We start from the raw sequence: 13,601 nt of genomic DNA on the forward strand, positions 1-13,601 counted from the left end.
ACGTTGGGTGGCACGGGATACATGCGGACGTGCATTGTCCTGTTGGAACAGCAAGTTCCCTTGCCGGTCTAGGAATGGTAGAACGATGGGTTCGATGACGGTTTGGATGTACCGTGCACTATTCAGTGTCCCCTCGACGATCACCAGTGGTGTACGGCCAGTGTAGGAGATCGCTCCCCACACCATGATGCCGGGTGTTGGCCCTGTGTGCCTCGGTCGTATGCAGTCCTGATTGTGGCGCTCACCTGCACGGCGCCAAACACGCATACGACCATCATTGGCACCAAGGCAGAAGCGACTCTCATCGCTGAAGACGACACGTCTCCATTCGTCCCTCCATTCACGCCTGTCGCGACACCACTGGAGGCGGGCTGCACGATGTTGGGGCGTGAGCGGAAGACGGCCTAATGGTGTGCGGGACCGTAGCCCAGCTTCATGGAGACGGTTGCGAATGGTCCTCGCCGATACCCCAGGAGCAACAGTGTCCCTAATTTGCTGGGAAGTGGCGGTGCGGTCCCCTACGGCACTGCGTAGGATCCTACGGTCTTGGCGTGCATCCGTGCGTCGCTGCGCTCCGGTCCCAGGTCGACGGGCATGTGCACCTTCCGCCGACCACTGGCGACAACATCGATGTACTGTGGAGACCTCACGTCCCACGTGTTGAGCAACCCGGCGGTACGTCCACCCGGCCTCCTGCATGCTCACTATACGCCCTCGCTCAAAGTCCGTCAACTGCACATACGGTTCACGTCCACGCTGTCGCGGCATGCTACCAGTGCTAAAGACTGCGATGGAGCTCCGTATGCCACGGCAAACTGGCTGACACTGACGGCGGCGGTGCACAAATGCTGCGCAGCTAGCGCCATTCGACGGCCAACACCGCGGTTCCTGGTGTGTCCGCTGTGCCGTGCGTGTGATCATTGCTTGTACAGCCCTCTCGCAGTGTCCGGAGCAAGTATGGTGGGTCTGACACACCGGTGTCAATGTGTTCTTTTTTCCATTTCCAGGAGTGTAGTTGTGTTTCACAAGAACGATGTTTTCTTAATCCGTGTTGTCTTTGTGTCAATAGATCGTTCTCTTCGAGGTTATTCCTAATTTTCGAACAGAATATATGTTCCAAAACCCTGCTGAATATCGACGTTAATAATATAGACTTGTAGTTTAGTCGATTTCTCGTACTACCTTTCTTGAGTATTCGTGTGATCTGTGCAACTTTCCAGTCTTTGGGCACTGATCCTTCGTCGAGCGAAGGGTTGTATATGATCGTTAAGTATGGAGCTATTGTATCACCATACTCAGAAAGGAACGTAACTGGTTTAAAGTCGGGACCGGAAGTCTTGTGATTTAAGTTGCTTTATTACTCCGAGGATATCTACTTTTAAGTTACTCATGTTGGCAGCTGTTCTCAGTGTTGCCAACTCTAAAAAACCCGAGTCGCTAGATTCAATATCAAAAGTCGCTAGAAAGTCGCTAAAACTGATTTTACTAGGGGTGTACTGAAAATTTCGTGCTGTGAATGGTGCAATTAGCCAGTGGAGGAGGGGGGGGGGGGGAAATATTAATAAAAGCTCTCATACGTAATTGCTATATTGTCTTAATCAAATGACGCATCGCTTGCAACAACATACATATAAAATACGCTAACGTTTAACTAAACTTGTTATCATAATTGATGCAACACATAAATTGTTGTTTCAATCACAGTAGTCAAATATACTAGAAATATACAACTATATTTGTAACAAAAGAAAGCAAGAAAACAAATTAAGTTACAAAATATACACATACCGGTATGTGAGCTATTCATCGTCGTCACTCAGAAGATCGAATAACTCTTCTGTTTCATGCTCTGACAGAACTGTAGTTGATGTAGAGGGTTGAACGTCGCTCAACAGATGATGCAGTTCGACTGGTTTTGTCGCAAAAGGGTAACTTTTGTTCGTTCCAACAAGCTCCAATACGTCTGACGGTATGTCAAAAGATGCACAATCTTTATTTTGTTTCTTCAGCTGGTCCCTCAATATGATCAAAGCATTAATTGTCTTTAACGATAATCTGTTACGTTGTTTAGTTTTTATGATGTTCATAGAACTGAATATTCTTTACATTTCTGCATTTTAAGGCGGTAGGCATAGAACAGTCATTGCTAGCTGTGAAATCAAAGAAAAAGGATTCTCCCCTGCGGAAATTTTCATACAGCAAAACCTCACTCCAAAATAAAACAGTGTTAGTAGTGTTATTCTACCTAATGAAGTTGGTATTATGCCATTCTTGCAGCATACAGTCTATGAAATCGCTACTAAAACCCAGTTCCTTGGCTCCATCCGCTACAGCATTATTTTTATTCACTTTTAGTGTTTCTTCAACATTCAGCATTGACTTTTTTTCAGGATCGTAACTTTACTTGGCAGTCTTTGTTGAATTTCTTTTATGAGTTTCAGGCTAAACTGAATGCAGCTCTTCTTCAAATAAACTTCATTTTGTTCAGACAAACTTGACTCAGACAATTTCTATAGTCGAAATCTTAGTTTTGTTAATGAAAATACTGGCCGAAAATAGTTTTGAGTCGTCAGTACTCCAAAAGTCGCCAGATAAGTCGCTAAATAATTTTTGTCGCTAAAATTTTTTTTTGTCGCTAAGACGAAGGCAAAAGTCGCCATTTCTAGCGACAAAGTCGCTAAATTAGCAACGCTGGCTGTTCTTGATTCGAATTCTGTAATGTTTACTTCGTCTTCTTTGGTTAAGAAATTTCGGAAGGCTGTGTTTAGTAACTCTGGTTTAGGAGCACTGTCTTCGATTGTATTTCCATTGTTATCGCGCAGAGAACGCATTGATTGTGTCTTGCCACTAGCACACTTTTCATGCGACCGGCATCTCTTTGGATTTTCTGCTAGGTTTCGAGACGATTTTTCGTTCTGGAAACTATTATAAGTATATCGCATTGAAGTCCGTGCTAAATTTTGAGCTTCTGTAAGAGATCACGAACCAAAACCATTTCGTATGGAGTTTAGATTATTATGTCATGCTGAGACTTTCAAACCACAGGAAAGGATAAAAAATTCGAGTGAATAATTACCGAACCAAAGCCTTTTCGTATGGAGTTTAGTTTATTATGTCATGCTGAGACTTTCAAACCACAGGAAAGGATAAACAATTCGAGTGAATAATTACAACAGTTTAATCTCAATATGTTTATTATTGCTTTTACAGTAAAGGACACATTACATCATAGTCTAGAAGTGTAATCGTGTGCCATACAGCACTTTAATGCTGAGTCACAACTTGTCTTAACCGTTGTGTTTAAATTGTCCCACGGCGTCAATACGGGCCAGGGATGTATTGTTTCGATGAATAACCATTAGGCTTGCTGCTGTCTTTTTCCTCAGATTGTCCAGAAGACCTGGCAGAATGGTTCTCGCCGTAAGTGGTGCCAGCATTAATGCGCTCACACACTCCGGAACGACCGCAGACGAGGTCGGGGGCACATTGCGTGTTCTCAGGTGGTGACGCGTCACACCTTGCGTGCTCCCCTGCACAGGACAAAGGAAAATGCGTGTCAGGTGTCACCTTAACTGGCGTGAAAGCAAAACACAGCAATTATTTTTATTTGTACATACTAGTTTTACAGTGTTAAACGTCTGTCTTTCAATACATGCACTGAAGCGCCAAAGAAACTGGTATAGGCATGCCTATTCAAATACACATGCAAACAGGCAGAATACGGTGCTGAGAGCGGAAACGCCTGTATAAGACGACAAGTGTCTGGCACAGTTGTTGCTCGGTTCCTGCTGCTGCAATGGCAGGTTATCAAGATCTAAGGGAGTTTGAACGTGGCGCTACAATCGGCGAACGAGCGATGGGACAGTGTCTCCGAGGTAGAGTGAAGTTGGGATTTTCTGGTATGAGCATTTCATGAGTCTACCGTGAATATCTGGACACCGGTAAAACATCAAATCTCCGACATCTCTGCGGCCGGAAAAAGACCCTACAAGAACTAGACCAAAGACAACGTGGTGGAAGTACAACCCTTCAGCAAATTGCTGCAGATTTCAATGCTGGGCCATCAACAAGTGTCAGCATGCGAACAATTCAACGAAACATCATCGATATGGGCTTTCGGAGCCGAAGGTGCACTCATGTACACTTCATGGTGAACGACACAAAGCTTTATGCATTGCCTGGACCCGTCAACACCGACATTGGGCTGTTGATGAATGGAAACATGTCGCCTGGTCGGACGAATCTTGTTCCAAATTGCACCGAGTACATGGACGTGTACAGGTATGGATAAAACCTCATGAATCCATGTGAGCATGGAACTGTTCAAGCTGTTGGAGGCCCTGTAATGGTGTGGGGCATGTGCAGTAGGAATGATATGGGATCCCTGATACTTCTAGATTCTACTCTGATAGATGATACGTATGTAAGCATCCAGTCTGATCACCTGCATCTGTTCATGTCCATTGTGCATTACAACAGACTGGGGCAGTTCCTGCAGGACAATGCGACACTCCACATGTCCAGAACGGCTACAGAGTGGCTCCAGGAATACTCCTCTGAGTTTAAACACTTCCGCTGGCCACCAAGCTCCCCGGACACGGACGTTATTGAGAATATCTGGGATGCCTTACAACGTGCTGTTCAGAAGAGATCTCCACCGCCTCGTACTCTTGCGGATTTATGGACAGTCCTGCACGATTCATGGTGTCAGTTCCCTCCAGCACTACTTCAGACGTCAGTCGAGTCCATGCCACATCTTTTCGCAGCACATCTACATGGTCGTGGTGGCTGTACACTATATTAGGCAGGTGTATCAGTTTCTTTGGCCCTTCAGTGTATACTTACACATTAACAAAATCATACCGGTTATACAGATTGTTTCAGGAGTAACAGTGAATTTTTTAGGAGTTCATAGTATAGAGAAATTCGAATAAAGCGTTCTACGTAACCTCTGCCCCGTTTCTAATGGAGATACAGCTGTTATAATGGAACCCAAGCAGATATACAGAGAGATTGTGAAAGGAAAATTGGTGAAGTTCAAAGGCGATTTATATAAATTCCACCTCTGCCTTCAATCCCCTTTCAAATTCTCTTTACAATACCAAGTGTTTTGGCGTTGTTTTACGAGGGCAGCAATAATCGTAATCTGAACGATCAATTTGTCTCTTCTATGTGAGCTGCACGATATAGCTACCCCCATAGTAAAAAATCTCAAGGGGTAAGGTGTAGGTATCTTCGTGGCAAGCAACGTGACCATTTCTGCCGATCCGTATTGCAAAGGATGTTATGTTTAGAATGACTATTAGAATGAGCAAGTGCCGCGTCATACTGGAAAACATCCCCACCCTTGTGGCCTAAAGAGCGTTTCCCGATACTGCTAGAAGCTTGTTTTCAAGAGAAGTCATGCTGCGGGCAAAATGGTACATTTTGTTTACCAACCATCTGCCGCACTTTGTTCGCATCACATGACCAAATAATTGACCTGGTGATATCATCATTGACATCAGTGGGAAGCTACGCTCCATTTGCACTTCCTTGCCCCTTAAAAAGTAAAGATCCAACGAAAAGAATCCGGTATGATGGAACTAATCCAACTGCATTAGTCGAAACTTAATAAACGCTCTTCCCGTACACTATCTTCACTCAGTCAAAAAATTGAGGAGGAGGGTACTAGTTCAATTGTGCTTTACACCTCACCCTCCTCTCCTTATATCCAGCTAATCACAGTGAGGTGTTAAAAATTAAACAGCTAATCGGATATCCAATGTGGGGGAACTAGCTCAGTTGTGTTTTTTGCCACCCTACGGCTCCTCCCACTCCTCTTTCCAGCCAATCCGAGTGTATTAAATTGATGTGCAAACATGACACCAAGTTTCTGGAGGTAGCATGATAGCTCAGTTGCTTTCGAGATAATGTTTCTTGGAAATTTGTAAGAGAAAGATGATGCTGCGTGCCTGGAAACTGGTGCTAATCTCCTCCCCACCACTTACTTCATCTTCAGAGTAACGGTCATATACTTCTGGATAAGGCTAATACATTGGCCTGAAGTTTATACTGCATAGAAGATGATGATGATTGTAAATAATGTAGATACTCAAAATTACAAACTGTAGATTGTAGTGTGACGTCAGCATCACCTTTCTCATGATTCTCATGCTCTCATTACCTTGGTGCAGACTTAGTGATAGATTGTAGTTGCTCAGACAGTGAAAATCCTCCAACACTGATTATAACTTAACAAATGTCATTAATAAGCTGTTAGGAGATTTTTCCATAGGCATTAGGCGTTAGGCATTATCTGTCATGCATTAGGCATTAGCTGTTCTGCATTATGCATTATTCATTAGGCATTATGCGTTAGGTATTAGGATATATGTGTTGGGTGTTACTGCATCTTAAATAGTATTCTAACGCCAGATGGTTATTAGCTAATGGATCATAAATAGTATTATCTCACTGGAGACTGTAAGTTAGATCTTCAGCAGTGCTTTAGACAGTTTAATGTTGTGTGCATGTTAATAAGCTAGGCAGACGAATTGTGTGCAGAAATATTTAATTAGCTTGCACAGCGTTTCGAACTTTTGGTGATTTTCGGATTTGAAGTTATTATTGGTGCAGTTTAAGCTGCAAGACAGCCCTGCAATAGTGCTCATATGTGAGTAATTTTTATGTATGTAGGTGAATTTAATGCAACATATTTAGACCGTACTACTGTTGACTACTAATCTATAATTTATTCAAATTCTGCTGCATTTATTTTAGTAAATAACACAGACAATTTAGATGCAGGAATATTTAATTTGAAGTTCAGTTGTGTTTGCAGAATGTGAGAAATCTTACATATAATAAAATTTTGTTTTGATATTTATTTCATTTTGATGTTATTTTCCTAGGGACCTTTTAATACGATAAGAATGTAAGCTACCTGTATTTTAATAAATACATACAATTTAGAAGAGGTAATATATTTTTGGAGGTCCATAGATCTTGTAAGTGTGGTGTGCATATCGAACTTTCTTGGGCAGTTTCACTGTAAACAAGTGCTGCTTGACCTAAAAGTTTTATCTGTAGTGCCAATATGCAAGCCATGTGCATTTCAAAGGTAATACGAACAGTTTAGACGCTGGAATATTTTATTTGAAGCTTTACTGTGCTTGCAAAATGTGTGAAATCACACATACAACATAATAAAAGATAAAAATTGTATTTATTTTCAAGTTATCGACTCTGCCGTTGTGTCTGGAAATGTCACATCTCTGTCTCAGTCTTTGGTCATCTTGTGGGTGTGAATAAACAAAACGTCGTACTGCAGTTTAGGTGATATATTGTAATAAAACGCCTTCTCCCTTCCTCAAATCAAAGTCATGAAAAGACCTTCCCCTTTCCTTCAAAATTTGGTGCTTGCTCTCCTTGTTTTTCTTTTGCCTATGTTGTGTGTGTTTGCACAACACATGTTTTTGTTAGTTGATGGTGTTGTTTAATAGTTGATTGTGAAAAGTATAATGTATAAACGTTTAGAGAGCCTTGGTGGCATAGTTCTTATTGATAGATATTGCAACTTTGTTGAAAGTTTTTATTGTACAGAACCTCTACACGGTCTGAGTCATCTGCAATAAAAGTAGTAATTCTCAATCAATATCATCGATTATATTGTTATATTTCTTTGTTTAAATTTCTATCGCATTAGCATGTAATTTATTCTGGTTCATTTTAAATCCAGATGTTGCACTGAAACTGCGTATTGAAGCAAAATTCGACTTACACACACCGATCAGACAGCACATTATGACTACCGACTTACTATCGATATAAATCCGTCCAGGCAATAGCAGCATCACCTGGCGAGGAATGACTGCTAGTCAGACACATGCATGTAGTTTCAGTGAGCGTGCTAACGGTGTACAGAATGCGAAAGCTGTGCAGTCCATCTGAGTTTGACCGACGGCAGATTGTGATGACTAGGAGGCTCCGGGTAAACATTTCGGAAACTGCACGACTTGTCGCGTGTTCGAGAATTGCTGTGGTGAGTGTCTTCAACATGTGGCGAAACCAAGGTGAAAACACGTCTATAAGTCATGGGATTTGGCAGCCACCCCTCATTGCAGATTGAAACCGTACGGTAGTTTCTGCTCCATAAGCAGCAGGTTTCGCTGCTCGCTCGCACCGAGCAGTATAAACGGAGGCGGCTCCGTCGCCAATTTATTGCACGACGTGGCCGGCCGCGGGTGCTACGGAACCCCATGTGGACGGATGGAGAATGCGTTAGGCTACATATTTATATTTGTTGTGTATCATGTATTTCTTGTACTTGAATGTGAATCTGCACGTGAACTTTCCTAATCCTCCTCCCACCTTTCTATAAAGCGTGGCCAAAAACTAGTTGGGAAACAGCAGAAGTCAAAGACATTCCATTATCGTAAGCTTTGGTGTGGAGAGGTTGGTTACGGCCAAGTGGTTCGACCATCCCCTCCACCAGGGCCCAGGAGGACCTCCGGGTGCCCGCCATATTCTGTGAGTTCTACAGAAGACAGGTAAGTGAGCAGGCGTGCCCTCAGTGCGTCTGTCTCGATGTTCACAGGAAGAGAGGTATTCGAATATCTGAACTACTTCTTTTATTTCCAGTTTCAGATTATGTAGGGAAATGAATGTACATAATGGTAGAATTTGGTGGTACACATTTGGCCAAATGCAGCTCCGTCTTGCCCGTAAAACGATAATGTGCGTGCAGATTAGCATACAATACAGCCGAGCTATGAATTGTAAAAATGTAATCCCTGTAAACTGGAATACTTACTGTAATCGCTGTAAAGTCGAAATTATGTTTAAAATAAATAGATTATGAATGGTCATCAATCTTTAACATACCCTAGAAATCACAAAGGAGTCAAAAGATTTAAAATAAAAGATATAGAACGCAAGGACCCACACATCAGCGTGTGAGTTCTCCAGCCGCTTGCCTAGTTACGTGCAAAATAGGGCACGCTCTGTTCTCTAGGTAGCGCACTCAAGCTCCCCTCCCCAATTATACATTGCGCCATTTTCGTTCAGGGCTAGTTGCAATGACTACCTCTTTTAATTATGACGATGACAGGTGTGAGTTTTTCCCTGGTTGTGGACCAGTATAGAAACAAGAAAATCCACAAAAATCACCAGGGCTGCGTAAAGCAGAAATACGAGCGTTGCCAGAGGGTTTTAAGCAAGTACAGGCAAAAGCATAGTTTTCTCCACAACGAAACGTTTAACTTTCGTCTGATGTCTCTAAGCCAGGAGTCTTAACTGGAATCTTTCAAGATGTCAGACGACGTAGTGTGAGCAGACTGGTAAAACACGACAGACTATGAACTGTTGTGGAGTTAAGTCAGACATCGATGCTGCGCAGAGTACAGCTGTCTGTCTGAACACACAGTGCACCGAGCACTCTTAACGATGGACCTCCGCAGCCGATAACTCATGCATGTGCCAGTGTTAATACCAACACATCAGGAACTACAACTGAAATAAGCACATGACCCTCGGCACTGGACATTGGCGCAGTGGCAGAGCGTTGTATAGTCTAATGAATCCCAATTCTTCATGATGGTGGTGGGAGGTCGCTAAACCGTCGTCTTCCAGGGGAACAGCTCCTTGACACCTGTACTGCGGGACAGAGACAATCTGGCGGTAGCAGCTACACTATGCTCTGCAGAACAATCACGTGGGCGTCAGTGGATCCAGCGAACGTTTAAAGTACCATGATGGCCAAGGAGTATCGTACACTGATTGCAGACCACGTACACCTCTTCATAAATACACTCCTGGAAATGGAAAAAAGAACACATTGACACCGGTGTGTCAGACCCACCATACTTGCTCCGGACAATGCGAGAGGGCTGTACAAGCAATGATCACACGCACGGCACAGCGGACACACCAGGAACCGCGGTGTTGGCCGTCGAATGGCGCTAGCTGCGCAGCATTTGTGCACCGCCGCCGTCAGTGTCAGCCAGTTTGCCGTGGCATACGGAGCTCCATCGCAGTCTTTAACACTGGTAGCATGCCGCGACAGCGTGGACGTGAACCGTATGTGCAGTTGACGGACTTTGAGCGAGGGCGTATAGTGGGCATGCGGGAGGCCGGGTGGACGTACCGCCGAATTGCTCAACACGTGAGGCGTGAGGTCTCCACAGTACATCGATGTTGTCGCCAGTGGTCGGCGGAAGGTGCACGTGCCCGTCGACCTGGGACCGGACCGCAGCGACGCACGGATGCACGCCAAGACCGTAGGATCCTACGCAGTGCCGTAGGGGACCGCACCGCCACTTCCCAGCAAATTAGGGACACTGTTGCTCCTGGGGTATCGGCGAGGACCATTCGCAACCGTCTCCATGAAGCTGGGCTACGTTCCCGCACACCGTTAGGCCGTCTTCCGCTCACGCCCCAACATCGTGCAGCCCGCCTCCAGTGGTGTCGCGACAGGCGTGAATGGAGGGACGAATGGAGACGTGTCGTCTTCAGCGATGAGAGTCGCTTCTGCCTTGGTGCCAATGATGGTCGTATGCGTGTTTGGCGCCGTGCAGGTGAGCGCCACAATCAGGACTGCATACGACCGAGGCACACAGGGCCAACACCCGGCATCATGGTGTGGGGAGCGATCTCCTACACTGGCCGTACACCACTGGTGATCGTCGAGGGGACACTGAATAGTGCACGGTACATCCAAACCGCCATCGAACCCATCGTTCTACCATTCCTAGACCGGCAAGGGAACTTGCTGTTCCAACAGGACAATGCACGTCCGCATGTATCCCGTGCCACCCAACGTGCTCTAGAAGGTGTAAGTCAACTACCCTGGCCAGCAAGATCTCCGGATCTGTCCCCCATTGAGCATGTTTGGGACTGGATGAAGCGTCGTCTCACGCGGTCTGCACGTCCAACACGAACGCTGGTCCAACTGAGGCGCCAGGTGGAAATGGCATGGCAAGCCGTTCCACAGGACTACATCCAGCATCTCTACGATCGTCTCCATGGGAGAATAGCAGCCTGCATTGCTGCGAAAGGTGGATATACACTGTACTAGTGCCGACATTGTGCATGCTCTGTTGCCTGTGTCTATGTGCCTGTGGTTCTGTCAGTGTGATCATGTGATGTATCTGACCCCAGGAATGTGTCAATAAAGTTTCCCCTTCCTGGGACAATGAATTCACGGTGTTCTTATTTCAATTTCCAGGAGTGTATTTCCTGATGGAAGTGGCATTTTTCAACAAGATAATGTGCCATGTCACAAGGCCAGGAGTGTGGCGGAGTGGTTCGAGGAACACAATGGCGAATTCCAGTTGATGTGCTGGCCCACCAACTAGCTAGAGCTGAACCTGATCGAACACGTTTGGGGTGTGATTACATCTGGTGTGACAGTGGGCCTAATCACATAATGCATCTTCTTGCCATTCTGCTGCAGAGCTCTTATTTGTTGAACAATATTCCTCCTGTTACGCTCCTCCACTATCATGCCCTTTCGTTGTTGATGTAGAAAGCTGTGCGTACATTCCGTGATGGATATTTGCAACAAACAGACTTGTCCAATTCTTCTTTTGCTCAATGCCAGCAATGTACAAGAGAATGACGAAATTGCGTTGCTATGTGTATTACATCGTCAGATCATTCGAAAAAAAGAATTTGTTCATACATATTAGTTGTAACATCATGCATTGCATCATGTCACAGAATCTGTATAACTGGCAACTGAGAGTGGGTCTGAGGGCATGCATCAGTACTCAGCAGTACGTGCATGCCCACTTTGTGCGAACTACAGTCACCTCTCACTCCCATGAAAATGGTGAACAGAGTAGTCGTAACAGTCGTGCACTAACTTCACAACTTTCACTCCCAAAAAAGCACGAATGCAGCAACTACGGCAATTTTGTGCTGGAGAACACGTGACAACACACATGGAAATTTTTAAAAAATTAATATTATTGGTTGCTAATGGTGGCTGCTGGGATATGGGTGTGGGGCATCGGCGCAGAGTGGACGGTGGGCCCTCCCGCCCCTTCTGTGGCCCTGGAACCTAGCCATATGGACTGACACTGATGGCATGATTCCTGGAATGGGCTTGAAGATAAAAATACGCTGATGCTGATATCAGTGAAATAAGGTATGCACAGTATTGTCTCTGCTGTAATATGACACTGCAGATGAGAAAGTGCTGATGTCAGCACTTTTCTACCCAGAAACTGCAGTGACCCACTATTGACTTGTTACATACTTGCGATGAAAAAACGAAAGTTCTTCAGGACCACTGTTTAGCCAGCTGGTGCAAGTCTTTTAATTGAAGGTCATTTCGATGAGTGCCCCAATAATCCTATTGTGGTAGAGGACTTGAAGTTTAATATGGAGTGTGAACCACGTGTTGTTGCTGGCACATTGTAACATTACACTGAGGTGGAGGCTAGGTTGAAAGCTGACTGAAATAATAAGTGGCCTGCCCAGAATTCAATCCCGCGATCTTTTAGTTTACAGGCACATGCTTTACCGCTAGACCACCAGGCCTGACTGCAGTGACAATGTGACAAGAACGGGTAGTGCAGTACTCACGCAGGAAGACGAAGCAAACTTTGCAGCATCCACACTTCTCGATCATCCCCGAGCGGCAGGTCTCTGACGGCGCGGCACACCTGACCCTGCTACAGTACTTCTTGCTCCTGCGCAGGCACTGTACGATGGGCACATCGTTCTTGACGAGCGCGCCCTCGCTACTGTTGTTCCAGTCCACCTCATACGTCTGCAGTTCTGCCACTGTCCGCCAGGTGGCTGCCAGCAGCAGCAGTGACGCACCCCCCAGCACCATCTGCAGGCACTGCAAGACACAGCCACACCTGCTACAAATCCTCTCCTAAGATATATATTATTTGCCTTTTTTCCTGCCCTCTTTACTGTTTGTAATAGATATACCATATTGAGGTGTCAGGTCAGAGGGGTGTTCTGAACACAATTTCGACACAATGCAGCTCAATAGGCTGTGGAGTGGAAGGGGTAGGCTAGCAATAGAACAGTGCATCACCATTGACTAGACACATTTATTGAACACACAAGTCAGTTATTACCCAAAAGGAACAATCAGTACAAATTACAAAATAATGTTCTTTTCCTTTAAGCCACTCAAACATTTAAACAGGCAAATAGCAATTATTTAACTGAAAGCCTTTTAAGAAAGTAAGACTAGAAAATTTGAATGATGGATTAAAATGATATTTAAATAGGCTCTGACCGAGCACATATTTTAAAACGAAATACTTCCTTTAAGGAACCAGTGATCAATATTACATAATCCTCAACAACCATATTACATCCAAGACATTTAAGATTAAACAGTAATATATAACATCAGAGAGCTGCAGTCCCAAGTTTTAAGCAGCACGTTTCAGATGGACTGCACTGCAATAGCACAATACAAGTCCCTTAGAGGATCTCCCCACACAGGAAGTTATCGCCGCAATCGACAAATATCAACATCATTCCATGTACAGACCTAAAACAAGCTAAAACCTCTCTTAAGTTTGGTACAGTTAATTCCCTTTCAACATAACATACATCACAAGTCTAGCCCTAGGACGGCACCGACACCC

At 44.7% G+C, this 13,601-nt stretch overlaps 1 protein-coding gene across 1 annotated transcript; it reads right to left on the minus strand.

Annotated features, from left to right (window-relative positions):
* Positions 1–3,303: 3,303 nt before the first annotated feature.
* LOC124716665 lies at positions 3,304–13,092 on the minus strand. The gene is made up of 2 exons (XM_047243204.1): positions 12,571–13,092; positions 3,304–3,530 (listed from the first exon to the last, which is right to left on the minus strand). The coding sequence occupies exons 1-2, from the start codon at positions 12,821–12,823 to the stop codon at positions 3,319–3,321; spliced, it is 465 nt and encodes a 154-aa protein (XP_047099160.1). The 5' UTR covers positions 12,824–13,092; the 3' UTR covers positions 3,304–3,318.
* Between the last annotated feature and the right edge of the window lie 509 nt (positions 13,093–13,601).

The sequence above is a fragment of the Schistocerca piceifrons genome, chromosome 9 (assembly GCF_021461385.2).
Source record: "Schistocerca piceifrons isolate TAMUIC-IGC-003096 chromosome 9, iqSchPice1.1, whole genome shotgun sequence".
Classification (NCBI taxonomy): domain Eukaryota; kingdom Metazoa; phylum Arthropoda; class Insecta; order Orthoptera; family Acrididae; genus Schistocerca; species Schistocerca piceifrons.

Bases quoted from the DNA above. Each gene is read 5' to 3' on its own strand.
- LOC124716665 (XM_047243204.1), bottom strand. From the start codon at position 12,823: ATGGTGCTGGGGGGTGCGTCACTGCTGCTGCTGGCAGCCACCTGGCGG. The intron at 3,531-12,570 runs GTGAGTACTGCA...TGTCCTGTGCAG, and splicing joins AGTTTGCTTCGTCTTCCTGC to GGGAGCACGCAAGGTGTGAC.